Source organism: Hemiscyllium ocellatum, chromosome 6 (genome assembly GCF_020745735.1).
Source record: "Hemiscyllium ocellatum isolate sHemOce1 chromosome 6, sHemOce1.pat.X.cur, whole genome shotgun sequence".
NCBI lineage: Eukaryota > Metazoa > Chordata > Chondrichthyes > Orectolobiformes > Hemiscylliidae > Hemiscyllium > Hemiscyllium ocellatum.
Window position 1 is genome coordinate 26827389 of NC_083406.1, and position 26915 is coordinate 26854303.

The following is a 26915-nucleotide window of genomic DNA, read 5'->3' on the forward strand; positions in this document are numbered from 1 at the left end:
CTAACTATGGTGTAAGTATCTCATCTGAGTTGTTACAGTTTCTGAAAGCATTTGGATGTTCGTCAATTTAAGACCTAGTAAGTTGACCAGGCTGAAAGCAATAGCTCGAGAGAACTAACATTAGTTAGTACATCATTACCCAAATATTTCCAATGTCATACAATATTTGACTATCAGACAAATGCCATGGACCTGGATAACAAACAGTGATATTACTTCTGCCAACTGCACAATGCCAGATAAGGGCAAGATTCACCTCTTATAATTAGGATCAAAAGAAGCAGCATGAGATACCATTCCATACCACAAAGGTTCTGCACTGAGATTGAGAAGTTTAGTTTACCACTGAACTCAAGCAGGGATCCTGACTGAACATTTGCCAGTGGCTTTCCATTATCTTGTATACGGCCAACCATGCAATGTGAAAGAGGTCCCATTTGGTCAGGAAGACGGGAAAACCAATAAACACCAGTAAAAGTTGGAAACAAACACGGTCATACCAGAGCTACATCTTGAAATAAATGAGTTGGTTGTGTCAGAGTTTATAACTCAGTTTTTATAACTCAGTTTATAACATCCTCAGTTCTGAGGAAAGGTCACTGGAGCCAAAATATTATCTCTGATTTCTCTTCACAGATGCTGCCAGACCTGCTGAGCTTTTCCAGCAATTTCTGTTTGTTTCTAATTTATAGCATCCACTGTTCTTTAATCGGTATCATATGCATGTTTTACTGTTTCTTTCCATTTGTGGTAGCAGGCTCCAATACATAAAACCCTTTGCTAACACCCTGGCGCGAATTAGTAAATTCAGTGCAAATCTTGGAAAATTCATGGTCACTTTTCCTTTTAACCTTTGCACAAATGATAATTATGCAGGTTTATTCCGTTTACATCACAAGACGTACCACAGTTACAAAAACAAAACATTTTGAGAATGCTTAATTATGATATTTGCAGTCAACTGGAAGAGCAGTTGGAAAACCACCAGAATTGGCAAGAGAAGTATGAGTGCACCTGATGACTAAACTATCACACACTCTCCTTGGTACTCATAATCGGCGATTTAAGATAGTAATGTATCCAGTGTTAGTTTAAACGCACTAGGATAAATGGACTAAAGGTCAGAGAGGCTCATAACTGGAAAATACTTTCTGTTGCCATAGACTGCACAACAATGTATCATCTCCTTACAGTTGGTGTCTAAATTATTCATTTTATTCACCAACAACATCCTCTTATCAGGATTACTTTATTTATTAGTTGGTCTAATGTATTAGTCAACTGCAGAGCCTGTTGTATAACCTTTTGCATAAACCTATGCATGTTATTCAAATTGCCTCATTTGTTATGATAGCAATCCACTGTAAGTTGTCCTAACTGCTTGCCCTTCCACAGCACTCATTAGACTAATGAAAACCTTCAAACCAAAGAAAAATCCTGAACAACCTGCCAGAAAAGAGGTCTGAGGTTATTATGAAAATTGCAACTCTGGGAGCAGGATGAAGATCTGTTCATTAATTCATCCTCAGCAAATTGCTAAGCAATTTACTTGCCATCCTCTGCATTAATGAATTAATTTTTAAAAAAGAACAAGAGATAGAATGTCTTGTCTTTTTAAAGGGACATGCTTTTGCTGAAACCATTTCAGTTATTCTAAATTATAAACATGCTTAGCACTATTATGAACAGGAAAATGTTTGAATAATCATTTGCCTGTAAGGCTGGAGGAAAATAATGAAATCCCACAAGAATGATTTCAGTCATGTGGTGTTTACTCAGGGAATTACTTCAATTACCTTACACTGACTAAATTCTGCAAACCATATCCATTTTTATAATTAGGTTATACGGTAACTAATGTGCAGAGCAGTCAAGAGTGTAAGGATGGAAAACAGGAAACCCTAATAGATTCCATAACTGTTTAGCAGAATGAAATTATAATGATCCAGATTTTGCTGTAGTTGGGCAAACTTTGGAGTGTCACATTTGACTTTTTTTCCTGCATTCTTCAGCTCAAACGAATTTTTGCATAAAAGTTGTTGGAAATGCAAAGCAATAATTATGTGGCAATAGCAACTGAAGATGTCATTTTAACTCGGGTGATGTAAAGCATAAGAAATAAACATAAATAAAATAAAAAGTGGAAAAATATTAGACTGTTATTTTTCTGGCTAGATTTGACTGAGAAAATTAATACTGAATTAGGATGAAAGGAAAGTAAGATTTTTTTTCTCTAAATTTGACAGTTTGAAATCCTCCAACAACTATTTGTTTTCAAAAGGAATGAGCCACATTTTTAGAGTCAGACAGCACGGAAACAGAGCCTTTGGTCCAACCAATCCATGCCAAACAAATTCTCAAACTAAACTAGTCCCATTTGCCTCCATCCTATGCTCCAGTGAAAAAAGTCCATCCAGCCTATTTTTAGAACTCAAACTCTCTTTGCCTGGTAAATCCTTTCTGAGCCCTTTCCAGTTTAATATTATATGTTTAATTGTTCACTTTCTGGGCTAAAGAAATGGATTTGCACTAATTAAAAATATTGCATCAATGCAAGAGTATGTACACTATTAATTATTACATTTAACTTTTTAACTTACTGGGCTGAAGTTAAAGGAAAAATCAAGGGTTCTTATAGTACAGTGATGGCCTCCCTACCGTAAGAAGTTGAGGGCTAACTTTATCAACCCTGTATGTATCAATCCTTATAGAGGTTGACGAAATCACAAGGAGCACTGATTAGGAGAATAGCAAAGGTCTTTTTCCCAAGAGTGGGGGCATTCAAAACTATGAGGCATATTTTTGAGGTGAGAGGAGAACGATTTAAAAAAGACCAGAGGGACAACTTTTCATACAGAGGGTGGTTCATTTGTGGAATGAACTGCCAGAGGAAGTGATAGAAGCAGATACAGTTACAACATTTAAAAGATATTTGCACGGCTACATGAATAGGAAAGGTTTAGAGGAATATGGGCCAAACACAGGGAAGTGGGGCTCGTTTAGTTTGGTGTCCTGGACAAGTTAGATCAAAGGGTCTGTTTCCATGCTGAATGACTCTAGATTCTAGGAGCCAGGAGGTTAAACTTTAAGTCCCAACTCCTCCAAAAGAATGTAATAACAAATCTGAACAGGTCGATTTTAAAATACCTAAAGGAAAATTCATGAAGGCCACAAGGATGTTATGTATAAGATTTCACTTTGTGAGGATGAAGGCAGCACTGTACACACCATCTGACAACTGATGGCGAATTCACAGGACATCTCTGCCTCACAGCAAATTGATGGGAAATATACACATGAATAATATTTCAGCAAATTTTGGTCTGAGACTTTTTTTTCTTCTTCTCCTTTCCTCCACAAAGCTCTTCCTTTTTTGCTGGCTTTTTGTTTTCTGATTGACGATGGGCTATGGCTCCACTGATGTCTGCAGATTCTTGGCTACTGCAGTCAATGGCAAACTTCACTGAAAGCTTCACAATAAACACTGGAAATAGTCCAAGTGAGTCTCAGCTTGTTCTCATCTGACATCCAGAATGAGCAGACTCTATCAGGGATTGCCAAGGAAGAATCAAGGATCGAATTTCTCGTTGATTTGTCCATCAACAAGACCGTGGGTGTGATGCTCAATTATTATCCCTTCAGTAATGCTGTGGCCGACATCCTCCAACACTGTAAACCCTTGAAAGTGAATTATAAATTGCCATGACTTACGAAAAATAATGACCTAATTGCTGTAAAGTAAATAAGCAAGGAAGTTATGGTGAAGTTTTGTAAAGCACTGGCTCAAACTTAAATGGAGAATTGTGTCCAATTTTATGCACCATACACTAGAAGAAATGCAAAGGCATGACAATATTTAAAATAATCAAGGGAATTGTGCTGGGAAGGACCTGTGCAGATAATTTGGGGAAGTTGGTGTTGTTCTTAGAGGAGGGCATGTGACCTGCACATTGCACTATCTTCAGCCAAATGGCCATGTTTCAAAGTCTAATGGGAGCAGTCTTCATTCAAGGCAAGAGTAATCAATCAGGGTCTCACACCGTAGTCACTCAGTCCAGGGGCTTGAACACAAGCTGATTGGGTCAGTCAGGGATTCAGTGTCATGACAGACAGAAGAGTGAGCCATGGTCAATCCCGTAGGTTCAGATCAAAACATCAAGGGATTAGCAATAATTCAGTCAGGGGACTGCACTGAGATCAGTCAGGAGTCAGATCACTCATCAGTCTGGCTGACTCTCGAAGTTGGTCAAGGGATTGGGCCACAGTCAGTCCTGGGGATATGTTTACAAAGTCAAGGCAGATTACTGGGGGCCACGGCTGTGGCAGCGAGGGTGGAGAAGTCAATTTTGGGGATCAATTGTCATGTGCTGGGATACAGGAGATGGTAATTGTGAAGGAAGGTGACTCAACATATAAGCGTGAGAAACCATAGTGGACTGCAAGATGTGAATTACTGTGGGAGGTGGTTTTTCTTTAAGCTTGGGGTTCAGTAGGTATTGTTGGGAGATTAAGACTGAAATGAAAGAGTTGAAATGTATGGAGCTCAGAACTGATGGGGTTGAGAGGGAGTCACATGAATTATTACCAGGCTGAGCCTGGGACTCAGTCTGTGAAGCATGAACTGTGTGGCTTTCCATCCTCCTCTGAGTTGCAAATGGACTGTGGAAATTAACATTGACTGCCAACATATCTGGAATGGACAAATGTTCGTTTGTCTATCTGAGTATGCACCACATCTCAAAAGTCTGCACCAGATACCCTGCAAGTTGCCATGATGCTTATATCCTTGAGAATTTTCACATTCCTGCTTTGTTTCAAGGGTCAGATACCTTACAAGATTGATTACTGGCACAGAAGGGCCACTCTCTGTATCCATGGCTGATGTCTCCATTACACAATCTCCTTACTGAGGCTGAGTTTCAGTACAATGCAGCCTATTCTTCCACAGGGACATCATGGAGCAATTTATATGCTTTTTGGAAGTGAGGTCCCAACTTTTGCATTAGACTTAGGGCTGGGTAGCATATTTTAGATAGAGTGTGCTGCACGATACAGTGTGGCCTGCTTGGAACAGGCAAAAAGGGGAATGTGGTGAACGCTATAGAGCTGGGAGAGCTGCAGTTTTTTCAAGCAGGAAGATGAAGATATCAAGCAGGAAGATAAAGATATCAAGCAGGGTGAACATCACCTTCATCACGATAGAGTGGCATAGTGTGAGCACAGTCAAAACATGTGGTGCTAGAAAAGCACAGCCATTCAGGCAGCATCCGAGTAGGAGAGTTAATGTTTCCAGCATAAGGTCCTCATCAAGAATGAGGGGGTGGCTCAAGGGGAGCGGAAAGATAACTGGGACTGGGGTGGGGCTGGGGGAAGGTAGCTGGGAATATGATAGGGAGATAGAAGTGGGGGTGATGGTGATAGGTCAGAGGATAGGGTGGAGCAGATGGGTAGGAAGGAAGATGGACAGGTAGGACAGTTCAAGAGGCCAGTGCCAATTTGGAGGGTTGGATCTGGGATAAGGTGGGGATAGGCGAAATGAAGAAACTGGTGAAATCTACATTGATCCGGTGTGGTTGGAGGGTCTTCCTCCAGGCTTTGGGTGGCTAGAGTTTGCGAATGGAGGAGGCCCAGAACTTGCATGTCCTTGGCAGAGTGGGAAGAGGAGTTAAAGTGTTTGGCCACAGGGTGGTGGGGTTATTTAGTGCATGTGTCCCAGAGATGTTCTGCAAGTTGATGTCCTGTCTCCCTAAGAGTCCACACTGAGAGCAACAGACGCAGTAGGTGACGTGTGAAATCACAGGTAAATTTCTGTCAGATGTGGAAGGATCCTTTGTGGCCTTTGACAGAGGTGAGGGGGGAATTATGGGTACAGGTTTTGCACTTCTTGCATAGCAAGGGAAGGTGCAGGGAGTTGGGGTGGGGGTAGTTTTATGGGGGGGGGGTGAACCTAACAAGGGAGTCATGATGGAATGGTTTCTGCAGAATGCAGATAGGGGTGAGGATATATATCCCTGGTAGTGGGGTCTATTTGTATGTGGCAGAAATAGCAGAGGATGATGCATTGTATCTGGAGGTTGGTGGGGTGGAAGTTGAAGACCAGGGAGGTCCTGTCCTTGTCACATTGGAGGAGTGGGATTCAAGGGAGGAGGTGTAGGAAGTGGAGGAGTTGTGTTGGAGGGCATTGTTGACCACATGGCAAGGAAATTGCAGTCCTTGAAGAAGGAGGCCATCTGGGATGTTCTTTGGTAGAAGTGATTCTCCTGGGAGCAGATGCAGTGGAGGCGGAGGAATTGGGAGTAAGAGATAGTGTTTTATAGGAGGCAGAGTGGAGGAAGTGTAGTCCAGGGAGCTGTGGGAGTCAGTGGGTTTGAAGTAGATGTCCGTGTTGAGTCTGTCACAGGAAATGGAGATGGAGAGGTCCAAGAAGGGGAGAGAGGTGTCTGAGATGGTCTAGATGAACTTGAAGAAATAGTGTGGGCACAACAAGGCAGACAGAACTTAACTGACTCCTCTTTTCAATAGATCTGAGTTAAGAGAAGTTATCATTCATTGACTATAAATTTTTGTTGCTGGAAAGGCAAGTTGTTTATATTTGTTTCCAAAATCAATTGAAGACTTTATCTTTGCTTTTGTTTATTTTTCCAGTGCTTTTCCTGTTGTTCAACTGTTTGAAGGTGATGTTCCCTCATCCAACAATGACAACCTTTTATGCTTTACTGGGAATTAGGGAAAGATGTAGTACTCCCTGAGGAGTATTTTGAGATCATAGGATCCCTAAGTGTGGAAGCAGGTCATTCAGCCCATCGAGTCCACAGCAACGCTCCAATGAGCATCCCACTCAAACTCATACCATCCTTGTAACCCTGCATTTCCCAATGCTAATCCACCTAGCCTACTTGTCCCTAGACACTATGAACAACTTGGCATGGCCAATCCACTAACCTGCACAATTTTGGCCTGTGGAAGATAACTGGAGTACCAAGAAAAAAACCACACAGGCACAGGGAGAACATGCAGACTCCACACAGTCACCTGACGGTGGAATTGAACCTGGGTTCCTGGCACTGTAGGCAGCAGTGCTAACCACTGAGCCACCATGCCGCCTCAAATGGTCTGCATAGACAGCCTGTGTAGTTGATTCTGAAGAAGTTACAATGGCAGATACATGACAATATCAAGTAGCAATACATTTATGAATGTGAGCTTCTATTTGCAATAAATAGACCTGTGCCACTCATGTACACTTAGAAGCTTTTTCTCATGTCCCTCCAACTACTGCTATGAAAGTTTATTCATAGCCAGCCACTAAAGGCCTGCCATAACAACTGGACTTTTAATATGGTGTTGGTGGTGGAAATCACAAGGATCCTGGCAGAATTAAATACTTTCACTACTGTTGAGCACAGAGTAATGCAAGGGTATTGCCATACAGGCATGCATAGCATGGTTCAAATATAATATGATCAACAGGGCAGAATTGTATGAGATAACTCTTCAGAGCGCACAGTAAAACAAAAAACAAGCCCTGCAAAGAATTCCTGAAATTGACAGTGAATTTTGTTAAAATTTAGCCCAATGACTGTATGAGCTTGACAAAGAAGTAGACAGTATCTGTTTTAAGGATTATGTGCATGGGGAAACGTCCCACTCAAAATCTAGCGCCTTTTACCCAACTCAAGATTTTATCTATTAAGTTGGCGTTGGTTGGAACTAACGCCATTGGATAGGAAAGAATATCAGTCTAATTTTGGCTAAGTGTCAGTTTCTTTGAGATTCACAGAGAGTTTTATATGGTTTCCTCATGCTACCATTTCAAACTTGGCCCACTAACTACAGACTACAACCCTATGGAACTCTTTTTGTTTGATGCTAGTTAGATTCTACCAATAATCATATCTGGATATCCCAGAATAGACTAGCATTCCTGGTGCCTTTGCCATTTTAAAAGGTCATTGTTCACTGGGACAAGTGCTATTATCTCTCCTGCATGGTTTGCACATTCACCCCAGTAATGGGAGATTACGGGCAATTACAGGCACCCGGAGTTCCCTGTGGACAGGGTGGTACAGAGCAGGGATATTCCCTTCCGCTAGGATCAACAAAGGAAACCCCATGATCAGACCTTGCTAACATGAGTTGAGGTTACTATCTATTTGGAGGAATGCCCAGCAGTGAAGAAATAAGGATAGTTAATTTTTCTATTTCACCCACCTAAGTGTCACCACTGACTCTCTGTGATCTCATATTCAATCTCAAAAGCAAAGAGCTGCTTTCAACATTGACAAAGATCTCACCGGGCTCCTCATATATAGAATCGCTACAACATGGAAACAGGCCATCTGACCCAACAAGTTCCCACCAACTCTCTGAAGAGTAACCCACCCACATCTATTCCTCTAACCTATTACTCAATATTGACCCCTGACTAATGCATCTAACTCATACATCCCTGAACACTATGGGCAACTTAGCATGGCCTGCTAACCTAACCTGCACATCTTTGCATTGTGGGAGGAAACAGGAGCATCTGGAGGAAACCCACACAGACACAGGGAGAACAGTCGCCTGAGCTGGAATTGAACCCAGGCCCGTGGCACTGTGAGGCAGCAGTGCTAACCGCTGAGCCACCATCCGCCAATCCACTCAGATTTCCCACACCAGCCCACATCACTCAGGCCCTTATAGGACTCAAACCAATGATTTGTGACCATCCATTTTACACCTGCCAATTTTACACAAGCCCCCAAAAAAGGTTTAAAACAAATTGTTCCACTGCCATCCATGTGCCAACTGCATTTTCTTGCAGTCTTATTGTGACTGAGGCAAGTGAATCTCAGGATGTGAAACAAACTATTTTAAAAAATGAAATAACTTACTTCGGGCAAGTGCTGCAATTTTGGATTTCTGCTTGATTGATAATGGCATATACACTTTTTTTTTGCTGAATGACTCAATCTCTTAGACAGCTGTAGGCAGGACATCTTCAGGTGTTGGCATAAGAATGTCTTTCGCCCATACCAAGTTGTTTTTCGTTACTAGTCCGCAACAAAACAGTAGAATAATGGGGCAAGTGAGCCGACAGTTTTCCTGTCTTTCAGGTTGACAGGGCAGAAGCTAGTGACTTCAAAATAAGAGTTAAAATGAAACCTACACATCTTACAAAATCTAAGCTAAGAGCAAAGTATTATAACAAACAACATTCTAAATTCCATCACCATCAAATTGAGAGGAAGATTGTTCATCAGCTGAGTGAGTCCAGGAAATATAAACTGTTTAACGCTTGGTTTAATTTGACTGAAACTTTGATGAGATACACAGGAGATAGATATCAAAATGTTGAAATAAAATTTCAAAATTATGGAGGATTTTCCAGTCTAGAAATTGTAACAGATTTAAAGTTACAAATGATTCAAGGTACATGCTGATTGATGGGACATTTACACTATTGGAGATTGTTGCTCGCTCTGTACATTTAATTTTGCAAGGTTCTATTCCTGGCATGTATTCTCACTAAGATGGCAGTTGGACAGAGATAATACTATAGATCTATTTTAGGACCCATACTTCAATCCAGCAATAATGCAAGCCAGGAGTCTCACCTCCCAAAATTACCCTTCAGAAGTACAGCCAGGAAGGTCATTCAGTCTGAGGGAATAGTTTAGATTTCATTGTCTTTGGCTACAGATTACTTTGGCAAAAACCCAAGCTAATGAAATAAGATTATACCAGCACCTTTCTTTAAGAGCTTGCAAGCACTAGAGTCAACTTATTAGAAGGTGTTTTGTACATGGGGAAACACACCAAGAATGCATTATTGTTCATAGTGTTTATTCTTCCAACTATTGAAATGCAACTTTCTTGGTATTCCTTTGTTGTTTGATAAATATCTCCACAAGTGAGACTAACCAGATAAAACATAATGAGCCATGGCTGGGATAAGTGGAGATACTCATCATAACTCATGGTTGGATGAAATTTCATACTCAGGATAAGTTTTCAACTGAAAAACATTTTAATAAACATTAAGGCCATGTTTTATCATGTCCTGGTGAAATCATAAATGTAGAACTGGGATTTTATCTTCACTTTTTCCAGTCATAAAGTTTACAATTTCAAGAATTGGATATAATTAGTAAACACTTACAGTGATGTTTGTATAAACACAAGAAAACTTGTAGTCAGAGTACAACTCACCAAATAAACTTTTGCCTGAGTGTCCCTAAATGTCAACTTTGATCATGAGTTCTCCATGACCTAATGTTTTTTGTGATTTTTTTTTCATAATTCTTATGACTAAAAAAAGATCTCCATAATGATAAGAAGTCATGCAAAATTTTAATTTGTAAGATAAAGACTTGTGGAGTTTGAGGTCAAACATTACCATGGATAAAGGATTCAGTTTGGCTAGGAGAGAGTAAGAATAATGAAGACATTATCAAGATGGCAGACTACTGTGGAGTGCTGCAAGGTTTAATGATCTCATTGAAATATTCAAGGTCTGGAAGGGGCTTGATAGTGAAAACTTCAAGTTTACTTGCTCTGCTGGGGGATTCCGGAACACAGGGGCACAACAAGAGAGATTGACAATTTAGAAATGGCACAAGGAGAAATTTCTTCACTTTGGAGATTTATGAAATGCTGGAATTCTACCTTAAAGATTATACAGTCCATCGGGTTTATTTAAAACAGTGATTAAAATAGTTGATCTCATAGAGAACCAAGGGTACAGCAGGTGGGGAGTGACATTGAGGGAGCTAATCAGCTATGATTATATTGAGCAGCAGAGCAGTCTTGAGGAGCAGAATGGTGTACTCTTACTCCTTGTATTCTTATGTAATCCTCAACTGGCTTTCTCGTTCAAGTGGCTGAGAATTAATTTACTTTTTCTTTTCTTTTCAGGAACAGAATCCCCCTAATTGGTAATAACGTGCAACATTGTTATGGTTAAGCATTCATGTATGACTTTATATTCACTTAACATGCTCTTCACAAAGATTTAATAAAAATGACTTACATATTGTTATATTTATGATCCTCCACAGTGTGTGGGAGAAAATGATTATGTTATTAAACTGGGATGCCATATACCCAGTGCTAATCCTCACAAAATGTTGGCATTGATAATTCAAATAGATGAACACCAATGTATTAGACCACAAAGAATATAATTAATTATCAGAGAATGACAAATTATTTCATGTCTTCTTTTCATTCACTGGTAAAAGATCCAGAAAGTGATTTTGGTCTTTCTCATGTCCTAATATCACCGGAGCAAGGCTTCGAGACTGGGGCAGAAGCCTTTCATGATGTCAGAGTACCCTGGAAGGCTTTACAGCTAATGAGTTTCTTTTGATAGGGAATGTAGGAAATACAACCATAAATTTGCACTCAGCAAGCTCCCAAAAGTATCAATGTGATAATGACCTGTCTTAGTAATGCTGATTGAGGGAAAAAAATAGCATTGGGACTTCAGGGATAATTTTCTAGTTCTTCATCTTCAAAATAACATAGGATCTTTCATGTCCACATGAGACTACATACAGACTTGGCTTAATGTCTTTATCTGAATGATGGCATCTTCAGTAATGCAAACTCATACAGCGCTGGCTGCTCTGCTGTGTTTGCCTAGACTGTTGTGTTTAAATCTCTGGAATGGGACTTCAATTCACAGACTTCTGACTGAGAGCTGAATGTGCTGTTTACTGAGCTATAGCAGGTAGAGATGTAACAGGCCAGTTCAGGGGTAAAACTAATATTGAGGCGGGGAGGTCTGAAGCCTGTATTCTATTAAAATAGTTAAAAATCACAGCACCAGTTTCTAGACAAGCAGGATTTATTTGGAAGCATTAGCTTTCAAAGCACTGCTCCTTCAACAGGTAGTTGTGGAGCAGGACCATAAGACACAGAACTTATAGTAAAAGATTACAGTGCCATGCAACTGAAATGATATATTGAACAAACTTGAATTGCTGTTAAGTCTTTCATCTTTTGGAATGGGTTGCAGGTTTCAGTTCATTAATATGTAAATCCCAAAACTTCCTTTCAGTTGCATGACTCTGTAATCTTTTGCCATAAATTCAATGTCTTATGGTCCTGTTCCACAACTAACTGATGAAGGACAAGCGCTCCAAAAGCTAGTGCTTCCAAATAAACCTGTTGGATTATAACCTGATTTTGTGTGATTTTTAATATTGTCCATCCTAGTCCAACACCGGCTCTTCCACATCATTTTATAAACCTGGAATAGTGTAAAGGAATGCTGTACCTCCTAGCATGGCGTCCAGGAACTACATTTGTTAGCAGCTAGTTCCATGTCTCAGAGCATTTGCATCAGGGCAAACTAAATCTTGCAATGAGGGCCTCAAGAAGGCCTTGAATGCCTTTAATGGGGTTTGTTTCTGGCACAGGTCATGTACATCTGCTTCTTTTTTCATTGATGGACAGAACAAATCAGCCAGAAGTGTTTTACCCATTTTCTACCCACTGAATAGAAAGTTTAACAGACTAGTAGTACCCGAACATTAACCACAGACCTTGCTATGAGGAGATTAGGTTCAGCTGGGATAAACTCCTTGTTTTCTTCCTTTCCCAAAACTTACGTTTCACTTCCAATTTTAATACTTTTAGAAGAAAAGAATAGAAGAGTGAAAAGAATTGTTTGTTTTGTGCAATTTTGACCTTTTATCAGAGCATGAGTTATTTGCACATTGGTAATGTCAGTCTCAAGTGTTGTGAAACACGTAAGGTGATTGATGGAATTAACTGTAACTAAAAAACATGTGAAAGCATTGACCACTATCTTTATGACATCAAGACATGGAGTCTGTTCTTTAGATTGTTGAGAATAGCAGTATCCAGTTTCCATACAGTATCTAGTCTCCTTCCCGAAACAAGCACATTTCCATAAAGCACTGCATTAAATGAATTGCTCCGTTCTGTTAAAGGGAATTATTTAAAGGCCAATCACAGATCACGATGAATAATGGAAAAGTAATGGCCTGTTAATGCACAAAATTCATTTAGCAAATTCAGGGGAGGAAGAGTGTTGTAAACCTCTAGAACTTGCTGGTTGGTTAGATTAGACATTTGACATGATATTGATCAAACATGCTGGATTCACATGTTAACTGGTCACACAAAGTTAAAGTTGGCCATTCGCAATGCAAACAATATTCAAGCTGAAGGATGCAGGAAAAAAATTAACTACCATCATGGACCCACCAGGTATGACTCAATGAACAATGGCTTATTTCCAACTTGCCTCAGCAATTGTGGATGGAGTTCAGAACAAAGCAGATATGAGTGCTGAGACAAGTTGAATATTAGCCATTGTTCTTTGATCACCAGTAAAAGTACCAGCTTGGGTACATAATGCAGTGAGTAGTGAAAGCTTACCTTTTTCAGGGTGCATTCTTTTCACTTCATGGCCTCCATCCTGACAAGCAAGATCTCCTTCCTTAGGTCCAGGTAGGATGGTTGGGGACAACCCCAGGAGAGTCTGGTTAATTGACAATCCATTCTGATGGACAGCTATCAGTTAAAGCAAACAATTTACTTTTTAGTAACCACTCAGGATAAAACGAGGGAGAGGCAGCATTCCTGCAACACATTCATTTTGACCTGCTCAGCATTGTCTGAGATCAACAATTTCTTGCACTGAATATTTTAATAAAGCAAACACAATGGTAAACATATTTGCTGGTTTTCAGTTTTTCACAAATTGTGGGTATTGATGGCATTATTTGTTTGTATTGTAATGGAACAAATATCAGCAGCAAAACACCTATTCTGCAATCATTTTATTTCTTATGCTCATATCACGGTCAAGACAATTTTCCCAATTTGGTCATCAGGACTTACTGTTCAAACCCAAGTATTCATAAAAGAACTAAAGGGAAATAGAGAATCAAAGTGAGATTAGCACTATATAATATTTTCATTCTCAATGATATCACTAGATATCCTAATTAAAAGGCTGTATCCACATACTACTATTCCAGAGCATATTGTTACAATACCCACAGGCCAAATCTACTTATATTGTACTTCCAGCAGTGTATGGAAATGGTGCTAGACATATTCTTAGCAGCCTACTGCTAAAGAAAGACTTTCAGATTGTGTTTTTCATTATGCAAGAACCCAGTGATGTTACAATTAAATCAATAGTCAAGATGAAAAACTGACGTCCTGAGGTCATGTGGTCTCCAATTTAATATCCAAATCTCTGCTGAAGCTACCATTTGGCGGCTTTGTTGGCTTAATCTCTCTGGACTTTCTAAACTAAACAGGGCAGCAAGGGTGAGGGGTGTGGTTAAAATCAGACAGGGTTCCTGTTCCAAGATTCTAAATAGTGCATCCATCTTGAAAATCCATATGTCCATCAGAAGATCAAACATAGTTCTCATTCTCAAGTTTCAAGCTGATTGTTAATATTTTGGGACTCATTTCCTTGAACTTTGTTTCCTGAGAAAGCCAGATGCACTGCATCTAACCAGCATTCTGAGGTGGACGGGGTTAGGGTTTGAGGGGGCAATCACTTTTCACATTTGAAGCTGAGAAACAATTTGGTCCATAAGACAATCAAGATTAATGGGGATTGGGGTAGGGGCTGCAGTTGGCAGGAGGGCTTTGAGTTCAATTGAGACCACCATCAAATCAGCCATGTTCCGAATGAATGGCAGAGTGGATTCAGTTAACTAAATGACTGACACCAATTTCCATTTGGACAACAATAAATGATGCAGGAAGAAGGTCAAATGGTGACACAATGGTTAGCACTGTTGACACACAGTGGCAGGGACCTGGGTTCAATTCCAGCCTTGGGTAAACATTTGTGTGGAGTTTGCACATTCTCCCTATGTCTGGAACATAGAACATCACAGCACAGTCCAGGCCCTTCACCCTCGATGTTGTGCTGACCTGAGGAACCAACCTGAAGTCCATCTAACCTACACTATTCTATTCTCATTCATTTGTTTATCCAATGACCACTTAAATGCCCTTAAAGTTGGCAGGCAGTGTGTCCCACACCCCTACAATCTCTGAGTAAAGAAGCTACCACTGAAACCTGCCCTATATCTCTCATCCCTCATTTTAAAGCTATGTCCCCTAATGCTAGCCATTATCATCCGAGGAAAAAGGTCCTCACTGTTCAACCTACCTAACCCTCCGATTGTCTTATATGTCTCAGTTTAATCCCCTTTCAAACTTCTTCTCTCTTATGAAACCAACCTCAAGCCTGTGGGGATTTCCTCCCACAGTCCAAAAATGTGCAGGTTAGGTGGATTGACCATGCTAAATTGACTATAGTATCCAAGGATGTACAGTTTAGTTGGGTTAGACATCGTTAATGCAGGGTTATGGGGATAGGGTGGGGATGCTCTTTGGAGGGTTGATGCAGATTCAGTGGGTCAAATGGCTCTATCTGCATTGTAGGGATTTTAGGCTGACCAAAAGTTGGGGAGGAAACACAACTTTTAATGTCTCACAATTACAATGTAACCATTTAAAATGTTATTGTACTGCAAAATAGCATGACATATTGCTCCAGAATTTGTATTCTCATTCACCTTTCATTTTCTTGTGATGATCTTTCTTCATCTTTGCCTTTTAAACCTAAATACTGCATCTGAATACTTTTAAAATAACTTAGACAGATGAAAAATTTAAAATGGAATCTGATTGTAGAAGAAACTCACGGATTCTGTCAGAGGAGCTCTCAGTCCGAGCAGGTGAACTCGACACACTGCTGCTCCGATGGGAAGAAGGATGGCTTCCTGGCCGGCGGCCATCTTCCAGGGATGGAGCAGGTGAAGGGCTGTCAGGTACACGTTCCTGCAAAGGACAGCAGCAAAAGGTTAAACAAGGATGACATAAACAAAACAGATGCGCCATCAGAACTTGAGAAAAATTTGAGGTCTTTAAGGGGAAATGACCGAAGCAAGAGAATGATAACAAAGCAGCACTGATAAAAATACGATCCTTGTGTGGAATTAAATCAAATCACATGATTTAGATGACATCAAATCTGAAGCCTCAGGGCAACGTCATTTAAATGGTTAGAGCCCAATGCTGTTTGACTACAGATGCCAACTTAAAACTGGCATTGTCACCTTATAAATATGCAGATGAATACTACTGCTTCACATAGGGCAGACAAAGCATATTTTGTAATGGGTTGATCTTTTGGTGTTTAATCGCTACTTAAATTGTTATTGTCACAAAGAACAACTTCATACCAGTTACAACTATACTATAGGCAATGTTAAGGCAAAATTGATGCATCCATCCCCCTCTATGACAGGTGCATGGCTATGATCAAAACATATGTTGCATGCCTGGTGTACATCATGATCAGATTAGAAAAAATTAGCTGCCTCAATATGTACAATATCCAGCAATGAAGGTAGGCATCTAATCTCCAGATTATTATGTGTAAATTGATTCAGGGTACATAAAATTAGATGATATCTAGCTCAAAGTCGGGTGTGAAAGAAATTAGCTCATTTTCACCAGTCACTGGCACTGGTACTGGAAAATGTGGGTTGTACCATTGGGATGGTTTACATTTAAATCAATCTGGAGCCAGTGTTCTTGCAAACTGCACTGTTAGGTAAGTAGATAGAGTTTTAATGACATTCAAGAAGAATAGGAAGCTAAGTAAAGGTTCAGGTATAGCACTCTTAATTAAATATGGTGTTAGTGTAATTAATTAGTGATGATTTTGGTTCAGGAGATCAGGATGCTGGAACAGTTTGGGTGGAGATTGAGGATGATTAAACTAGTTGAAAGTGTCTACAGATCCTCCAACACTAATCACAAAGTGGGTCAAAGCATATAAAAAAAAGGGATATTGTGATAAAGAGACAACACTATTTATGGGTGACTTTAACCAAGATACAAACTAGAAAGCGAGTTTTGCAAAGATGTGTAGGTCAGGTTTGGGATTCTGGATGCAGGTTTGCTCGCTGAACTGGAAGATTCATTTTCACGACATTTCATTACCATACTTGGTAAAATCATCAATGAACTTCCAGATGAAGCACTGGTGGCATGGCCTGCTTTCTATTTATGTGTTTAGGTTTCCTTGGGTTTGTGATGTCATTTCCTGTTCATTTTCTCCAGGGGCTGCTAAATGGAATCCAAGTAAATGCGTTTGTTGATAGAGTTCCGGTTGGAATTCCAACTGGAGAAAAATAACAGGAAATGACATTACCACAGGAAATGATGTCACCCCAGGAAATGACATCACCAAATTGATTATTGCTTCTGCTATTAGCATACTCAAGGGTTTGTCAGCAAGTCCTGCTAATCATAGAATCATTTCTAATAAGTGATACTTGTTTTGGGGTTTGCGTATGTGGCCTTGTTAACTCATGTCTGTTTTTTTTTAGATTAGATTACTTACAGTGTGGAAACAGGCCCTTCGGCCCAACACGTCCACACCCACCTGCCGAAGCGCAACCCACCCATATCACTACATTTACCCCTTACCTAACACGACGGGCAATTGAGCATGGGCAATTCACCTGACCCGCACATCTTTGGACTGTGGGAGGAAACCGGAGCACCCGGAGGAAACCCATGCAGACACGGGGAGAATGTGTAAACTCCACACAGTCAGTCGCCTGAGGCGGAAATTGAACCCGGGTCTCTGACACTGTGAGGCTCTGCCGCTATGAATTCTTACTATGAATTCTGCAGTTTCCATTAGGCAATTTGCTTTAAAATTATGCAAGCTTTTTAAAAATTGTAGCTATTTTAAACTCCGTTAGAAATTTGGTACTTTGAGCCCAGGTTAGCAATTGTGCTCAAAGTTCCTGTGTCCAGTGACTGAATCACTGTAAATATTGTTATACTCAATATTAATGCAAAGTTCATGATAATAATAAAATGGTGCATATGCTGCATGTATTACTGACAGCAAGTAGAATGGTCCTAACCATGTGCTGAAATTATCAACTGGAATGATAGTGAAGCGCTTCAAGATTGGAAAGAATGCAATTGGCTTTTTGTTCCTTACATGTAAACATAGATACAGACCCATTCTGAGGCAAGGCCTCCATCATTATAATTAGCTGGGCTGAGGGGACATCTCAACACAACCTGCCTACATATCCATTTTATTTATCCCAGACCAATGCAGAAATGACACTAATTTCTAAGAGTACAACAGGTTTGTTCACAGGACTTTTAAAACATACATGCACCCAAGCTTCCAAATTTCTGGTAGCTTCTTCTATGGTGTCTATTTACTGTCCTCTAAAAATCCAGGCTCTATCAACCAAGCACGCTGAGAATGGATTGATTATCCATCTCTTATAATCAAACACAGAACAATTAAACACTATGTCTCCCATTGCAAGAAGAAGCATAGGTAGGGGTACAATGACCTGTTCAGACTTTTTAATCACCCTGGCTTCATTTTGGTCACTATTTTATATGTCTATGAGGAGCAGGAAGGAGCATCATAAAAGTATGCAAGCCAGAAGGAATAAGTTATAAAACTGGGGAATAGCACCTACAAGTCCAACACATATTTCTAAATGAAGGACCAACACATTCATTTCCAAGTATTTGTATTTTTATACTGTGTTTTTTTTTCTCCCCTCTGGGAAATCTAGGTTCTCATTTAATGTTGCCAGTCCTCCCAGATGAAGTCAGGTGAGGCCTACACTCATTTGAGTGAATCTGGACAGATTGTATTCATCGTCTGTGTATGAAAGGGATTCTGAAAGAGAACATCTTCTAAGCTCTTAATAGAAGCAAAACACTGCAGATACTGGTAATCTGGAATAGAAAACAAAAAATGCGAAAGACTCAGCTGGTCTTGTAGTTTCTGTGGAGAGAGAAACAGAGTTAATGTTTGATTCCAGTATGCCAGTGAATTAATAGACCTGTGGCCTGACAGTGAGGCCTGAAAGGATATTTTGCACTTTTTCCTGCTTCTCAACCACCTGAAACACTGTGGAATAAAAAACTGCCGCTCATGGTATTCACTGGAGAAATATTGAAGGGTGACTGTCAGGAGAGATAAGAAAATTGGGGGAAAGAAACATTTGGCAGGGGAGTTGGGAAGCAATATTCTCATCGCATGTCTATTAAGAGAAGCTACAATTTATGTAGTTGGATGCCTGACACTAAAACTATATTATCTTCAGAAACATAGAGAACAGATATTCATTTTGAAGAGGGAAGGCAAATCCAAGAATGTAGCTGAGCAAATCGAGACAATTGAGGGGTCTATTGAGGTTTAGACCTTCTATAGATTAGATATTTTCAGTCTGCAGTTGGATCTATTGACACATGTCCACCCAGAGGCAATGGCCTCTTCAGGGTGGGGGGGTTGATAGGAAGGGAAGCAGGGGAGTTGCAGAGGGAGCAATGTTTGTGGGGGTGCACCGTCCCTGCAGTTTGTCCAAATGCAGTAGCACCTGGCCAATGAATGGAGGGTTGCCTTCTCATCATCATCTTGCCAATATGTGGAGTTTGCACACTGTCCCCGCGTCTGTGTGGGTTTCCTTCAGGTACTCCGGTTTCCTCCCAGATGTGCAGGTCAGGTGAATTGGGCATGCAATTTTGGTGCATTAGTCGGGGGGGTGGGTTACTGTTCGGAGGGTCGGTATGGACTTGTTGGGCCGAAGGACCTATTTCCACACTGTAGGGAATCTAATCTAATATCTGTGACCATCATTAAAATGATTTTGTGTTTAAACTGATTTGGAGATGCCGGTGTTGGACTGGGGTGTACAAAGTTAAAAATCAGTCAACACCAGATTGGACTATAACCTGGTGTTGTGTGATTTTTAATTTTTCAACCACCTGATGAAGGAGCAGCACTCTGAAAGCTAGTGCTTCCAATTAAACCTGTTGGACTATAACCGAGCGTGTGCTTTTTAAGTTTTTAAACTGGCTCTTCAAAGAGCACTTTCAGGATACTTCTGAAGACATCATACTGTCTTTCCACTCTCAGGAGGCCATCTACCATTGTTAATTGGACTGAGGTCATGCCCTCTGGTCACTCTATGGGCAGCTCACCAAAAATCCATTTAGGCAAGCATTCCCAATAAAATGTGGGAGCTACACTTGACTTGAACATTGGGCTCCTGACTTCAAACTGAAAATCCAGGCAATTAAGGTCCATTTTATTTCCAAGCCCTGGATCAACTCAAGATTGCATTTGGGACCTGATAAGTGCATAGATCTCAATCTGCACATATGAAGAAAGAACTTGCCAAACTCAGATGGGTGCACTTCCTGCTTGCTCAAGAGATCAGATCCACTGATTTGGGTGGGTTAGTAGCTAATACAGTGCCTGGTTGATTTTAAATGCCGACCCCTCTTAGAGCAGGTTGCCACAAGACAGCTCGGGTTAAAATCAACTTCAATATTTCTGGATCAAATCCTTGTATCATTTTATCAAGCCCCAAGCAACGCAGCACTACTGCATTCCTGTGTTACAGTGAATTAACACAGTTTATTCTGCAAGTAATAAAGGACTCATTAATCATATAAGTGACAAACTCATATGGGATATCAAGGTCTTATTCACTGTGAAACGACCCATTGTTAGTCTATGTGTATTTATATATTACATAATACTGCACATTCACGATTCTCATTCGATGGCATTCTTACACTCTGCTTACCCATGACACAATGTCTTGTAGTGTGGGCTCAAACGCAATTAAAAGGGAAATGTTGCAAATCAACATCCAATACGTAGCTCCATGAATCTAGTGCAGTGTGTCCAAATATAGCATTTCCAATTTAATCCAGACCATTAGAATTAGAATTAGCTTTATTGTCACACATACTCAAATAATGTGCAGTGAAAAGTGTACTAGTTGCCACTTACAGCACCATCTCAGGTTCAAAGGTCCTTAGGTACAGTTTCTTCAGTTACAGTTTTTATAAAAATAGAGAAGTAAAAAGTTCATCATTGCAGATTTTAGGAATAAATTATAAAAAGGAGAAAAAAACAAGTCGATGCTCCAGTCCGAACCAGGCTTTGACTCCAGCCTGCACCAGGTTTCACCTCAGGGGTCACGAGGCTGGGAGGATCACTCTGGAATCACCCTGAGTCCACACTGAGGCTATGCCAGGCTGAGAGACCACCTTTTTGAGCCACTGAGGAATCGCATGCTGAGAGACCGCCACACTGGGCTACTAAGAGACCGCCATGCAATCCAAGAGACTGCCATGCTGGGCTGTGGGGCCACAGCACCAAGCTGCTATACCATGCTGAGAGGATGCCTGTTCGGGTCTACATTGAGGCCAAGAATTGTGAGGTCAGGATGGTGAATCAGGTGCAACCCGGGATCCTCCTGTAGGACTGACGCTTGTTAAGTGAATGCAGGGAGACAACTCAATGACAACTTTTAGAAATTCATAAGTAATTTTTTTCTGTGATTTTATCAATTGAGCAGAAAAAGCAGCAATGAATGTGCAAACAACTGAACTTGTGCCCAATCAGTGCTTCCTAAAATTGCCCAATTCTGGAAAATAGATCCCGAATAACCAATCTATTGAAGCAATTAAGAATACATACACATCAATCATGGAATCAAGTTGGCTTGAACACAACTCTTTGTAACATATTAGCCTATTCTTAGATATTGCCCAGCATAATATCACAACACATTTTTAATACAAAAAGTTGTAACTGGTTAGTTATTGAGATAATTGTAGCTACAATATATTTACCTTAATAACTGAGGTTTCCATCCTGGAAGGGGGACTTTGTACCTGGGCTGCAGCTGCCATATTGGCGATAGTGGTAAGGTGGTTCATCTGGCTCATAGCCATGGTAACAGAGGCAGGAGGTAGGCTGACAGGAATGAGTGGATGAGGCATCATCATGAAGGGGAGCTCCAGACCTGAAAGGGACAAAGAGAGTCATTTCAGCAACTTCAAGAATGATTTGTGCAACTGATTCTGGGAGTAAAGCAAGATAGCAAGGATATTTCTACACAATTTTCCATACTCAGCAGACTGTATTTAAATATTAATATTTTCCTTTTTACATTTTTTTTCTGCAATGCATCCTCACGTACACTTGGGCCCCAATTGCCTGTTTAGGATGCAAAATATTATCTATCATTAATTAAGATGTCAGAAGTTCTCCTGATGACTTGGCTAATATTTATCTCTTAATCAGCAGAGGGAATCATGCAATTTGCAAATTCTAAAATGTTTTACAAGTGCATAGATATAATTTAAATAAAAATTATTTGAGAGTGCTTCAGAGGCTGTACCCATGAAATCCAAACGGCTATGGCCTCCATATCAATGTCATTTACAACGCCTCCAAAATCTAGTCCCGAAAACTCTTTCTAATCCTGATCAGACACAACAAATACACACTTGCGATGTTATGACTTCTGCCCTGGACATTACTTGATGGGAGCCTCCCGTTACAACATAGCAGAAACCTATCCAGGAATCCTTGCAGCCAGCAATACAAAGAATTAGCATGATAACCATGCCTCTTGTTATAGTAGTAATTGTGTCATATCTGAAAATGTGTTGCTGGAAAAGCGCAGCAGGTCAGGCAGCATCCAAGGAACAGGAGATTCGACGTTTCAGGCATAAGCCCTTCTTCAGGAATGTGTCATATTCCAATTTTAAATGGTCAACAGCCACTTTAATACTATAGAGAAAGTTAAGCATAAAATGTATGTGTCGGGTTTGGGGTGCCTGGTGAGTAAGGCAGGAAATGGGCTTGGATGCCAGATAGGCAAGAGATCAGGTGCCAGGTGGGTAGGGGTTATGGTGCTAGGGTGGCAGGTGGATGAGGGATTAAGGAGCAAGGTGGGTGAGAGGAATAGGATGCCAGGTAGGTGAGGGGACAAGTTAGCAGTTGAGTGAGAATAGTAAAGTGTTGAGTGTGAGACGGGTAGGCTACCAGATGGATGAAGGCTTTAACACCCTTTTTGTATATGTGCTCCACTGGGGGTCTACTCAAGGTCTTGTGGCACAGAGTGTGTAGTATCCATGACTCTGATTGAGTTCCGTTCCTGGACTTGATGGCAACTGAAGTTTCATTCACAATGCAGCCAAACACATTGATTATTAATAAATCATAAAATACAAGAGAAAGAAGGAAGGATTTAGTTATTACATCAGTGTTCAAAGTTTTGCCAAATTAGTGAAGGAGCAATTTTCTAAAATACATTCACTGCAGAAATAACTGAAATGACTATCAGTCGTCCATGCAAACCCAACATGGGATTGAGCTACACAGATTAGAACTTCCTGAGTTCATTTCTCATGCAGTCCTGACTCAGCTGATTGTATGTCAAAGCACTCAATGGAGATTTTGTGACTGGCCAATACACAACAGAACAATGGAAAATTCTGGCCAAGTTCCTATTCCTCATTCACATCACCATCCACATCCAATCACAGCATAGAAGGAATGAGATGACCTTGATGTTGAGATGGGCCTCACTGCCTCACACAACTCACTTAAGCTCACATTACTCAGAACCCTTCAGAAACACATTATAATTCCATAAGCTTTCTTTTGTTTTACAGTTGTTTCCGTCAATGGGCTGTGAACCTGTGGTTAGAACAAAGAACAAAGAACCTTACAGCACAGGAACAGGCCCTTCGGCCCTCCAAGCTTGTGCCTATTCAGATCCTCTATCTAAACCTGCCACAAATTTCTAAGGATCTGTATCCCTTTGCTCCCCGCCTATTCAAATATCTGTCCAGATACATCTTAGATGACGCTGTCGTTCCATCTCCACTGGCAATGCATTCCAGGTACCTACCATGTTCTGCGTGAAGAACTTTCCACATATATCTCCCCTAAACTTTTCCCCTCTCACTTTGAACTTGTAACCCCCAGTAATTGAGTCCTCCACTCACTCATTTTCCACTCTGGGAAAAAAGTTTCTTGCTACCCACTCTATCTACACCCCTCATGATTTTGTAGGCCTCAATCAGATCCCCCCTCAATCTCCATGTTTCCAATGAAAATAATCCTAATCTACTCAACCTCTCATTGTAGCTAGCAGTTTCCATAGCAGGCAACATCCAGGTGAACCTCCTCTGCACCCTCTATAAAACATCCAATGTTGTAACCAGAACTGTGCACAGCATTCCAAATGTGGCCAAACCAAAGTCTTATACAACTATAAAATGACCTGCCAACTCTTGTATTCAATACCCGTCCGATGAAGGAAAACTTGACTTATGGCTTCTTGAACACTCTACTGATCTGCCACCTTCAGGGAACATTTGACCTGAACACCCAGATTTCTCTGTACATCAATCTTCCCCAGGACCTGATCAATTATCCACGCATAAAAGTGGATAATTCCCCAGGACCTGATCAGGTGTACCATAGAACTCTGTGGGAAGCGAGGGAGTTGATTTGTGGGCCTCTTACTGAGATATTTGTAGCATCACTAGTCACAGGTGAGGTGCTGGAAGACTGGAAGTTGGCTAACGTCATGCTTTTGTTTAAGAAAGGTGGTAAGGACAAGCCAGGGAACTACGACCAGTGAGCCTGACATCAGTGGTGGGCAAGTTATTGGAGGGAATCCTGAGGGACAGAATGTACACGTATTTGGAAAGGCAAGGACTGATTAGGGATACTCAACATGGCTTTATGCATGAGAAACTTAATTGAGTTTCTTGAAGAAGTAACAAAGGGGATTGATGAGGGCAGAGTGGTAGAGGTGATCTATATGGACTTCAGTAAGGTGTTCAACAAGGTTCCTCATGGAAGACTGGTGAGCAAGGTTTGATCTCATGGAATACAGGGAGAACTAGCCATTTCGAGACAGCATTGGTTCAAAGGTAGAAGACACAGGGTGGTGGTGGAGGGTCGTTTTTCAGATTGGAGGCCTGTGATCAATGGAGTGCCGCAAGGATTGGTGCTAGGTCCACTACTTTTCATCATTTATGTAAATGATTTGGATGTGAGAATAAGAGTTATAATTAGTGGGTTTGCAGATGACACCAAAATTGGAGGTGTAGTGGACAGCGAAGAAGGTTACCTCAGATTACAACGGTTCTTGATCAGATGGGCCAATGGGCTGAGAAGTGGCAGATAGCATTTAATTTAGATGAATGTGAGATGCTGCATTTTGGGAAAGCAAATCTTAGCAGGACTTATATACTTAATGTTAAGGTCCTAGAGAGTGTTGCTGAACAAAGAGCTCCTTGAAAGTGGAGTCACAGATAGATAGGATTGTGAAGAAGATATTCGATATGCTTTCCTTCATTGGTCAAGAGTATTTATCGAGGAGATGGGAGCTCATGTTGCGATTATCAGGACATTGGTTAGGCCACTGTTGGAATATTGTGTGCAGTTCTGGTCTCCTTCCTGTCTGAAAGATATTGTGAAACTTGAAAGGGTTCAGAAAGGTTTTACAAGGATGTTGCCAGGGTTGGAGGATTTGAACTATAGGGAGAGGTTGAATCGCTAAGGCTGCTTTTCCTGGACTGTCGGAGGCTGAGGGATGAACTTATGGAGGTTTACAAAATCATTCCGTGGTGAGGGTGGTGAGTATATGGAATGAGCTGCCAGAGGATGTGGTGGAGGCTGGTACAATTGCAAATTTAAAAGGCATCTGGATGGGTATATGAATAGGAAAGGTTTGGAAGGATTTGGGCCAGAAGCTTGCAGGTAGGACTTGATTGTTTGGGGATATCTGGTTGGCACGGATGAGTTGGACAAAGGGTCTGTTTCTGTGCTGTAAATTGCTATGATTCTAAGTTGGCTTGAACATTGACCCATGCTTGAGTGGGTTTTTCATGCAGACAGAATCAGTTTCAGTTAAGGTGTTATTTACAGCAAAATAGCTTGTCAATGCTCACTAACTTTGGACACTAACCACTTGGGCAATACACCATAGTTGTCTAGTTTCACACAGTACATTCCACCAGCTAAAAGCATGCCAACACTTTCAAGAAAAGAATAAGGGAGAAAACATGACAGACATGGTACTGTCAAGCAATTTAAAATGACAATTCTTTTAAAAAACGCATCCATTCTATGGGCATCACTGGTGAGGCTAGCATTTGTTGTCCATCTCTTGAATTGAAGGGCTTGCAAGGTAATTTCAGAAGAAAGTTAAGAGTCAACCACATGCATGCAAATCGAGTGTCACACATAAACCAGACTCGGTAAAAATGCAGAATTCCTTCCCTGAAGAACATCAGTGAATCAGTTGAATTTTTGGAACAATTGATGATAGTTTCATAACATCATTATGAAAATTTGCTTTCAGTTCCAGATTAATTGAATTTAAATTTCAACAGTTACTTTGTGGTGAGATTTGAACCTTAGTTCCCAGAACATTAGCATGGCTGTCTAGATTACTAGACCAGTGACATTATCACAACACTACTGCTTCCGCCTAAAACAATCACCACCTTCATTTATTCTTTTTCGGAATGGCAGCCAGTGACAAGTGGTGTCCCGCAGGGTTCAGTGTTGGGGCCGCAGCTGTTCACATTATATATTAATGATCTGGATGAAGGGACTGGGGTCATTCTAGCGAAGTTTGCCGATGATACGAAGTTAGTTGGACAGGCAGGTAGTACTGAGGAAGTGGGGAGGCTGCAGAAGGATCTAGACAGTTTGGGAGAGTGGTCTAGGAAATGGCTAATGGAATTCAACGTGAGCAAATGCGAGGTCTTGCACTTTGGCAAAAAGAATAAAAGCATAGACTACTTTCTAAACGGTGAGAAAATTTGTAAAGCCAAAGTACAAAGGGATCTGGGAATGCTAGTTGAGGATACTCTAAAGGTAAACATGTAGGTTGAGTCCGTGATTAAGAAAGCGAATGCAATGTTGTCACTTATCTCAAGAGGGTTGGAATATAAAAGCACCGTTGTGCTACTGAGACTTTATAAAGCTCTGGTTAGGCCCCATTTGGAGTACTGTGTCCAGTTTT

At 40.7% G+C, this 26915-nt stretch overlaps 1 protein-coding gene across 6 annotated transcripts in view; it reads right to left on the minus strand.

The window, feature by feature from the left end:
- Positions 1-26915, minus strand: part of LOC132816389 (dachshund homolog 1-like) — a 592865-nt gene that overhangs the window by 104229 nt on the left and 461721 nt on the right. For all 6 annotated transcript variants that reach the window (XM_060825885.1, XM_060825881.1, XM_060825884.1 and 3 more), the window contains 3 exons: positions 21706-21878; positions 15699-15834; positions 13396-13530 (listed from right to left, as the gene is read on the minus strand). In XM_060825885.1, coding sequence (XP_060681868.1) covers positions 13396-13530; positions 15699-15834; positions 21706-21878 — 444 coding nt within the window. The remainder of the gene's footprint in view (positions 1-13395; positions 13531-15698; positions 15835-21705; positions 21879-26915) is intronic.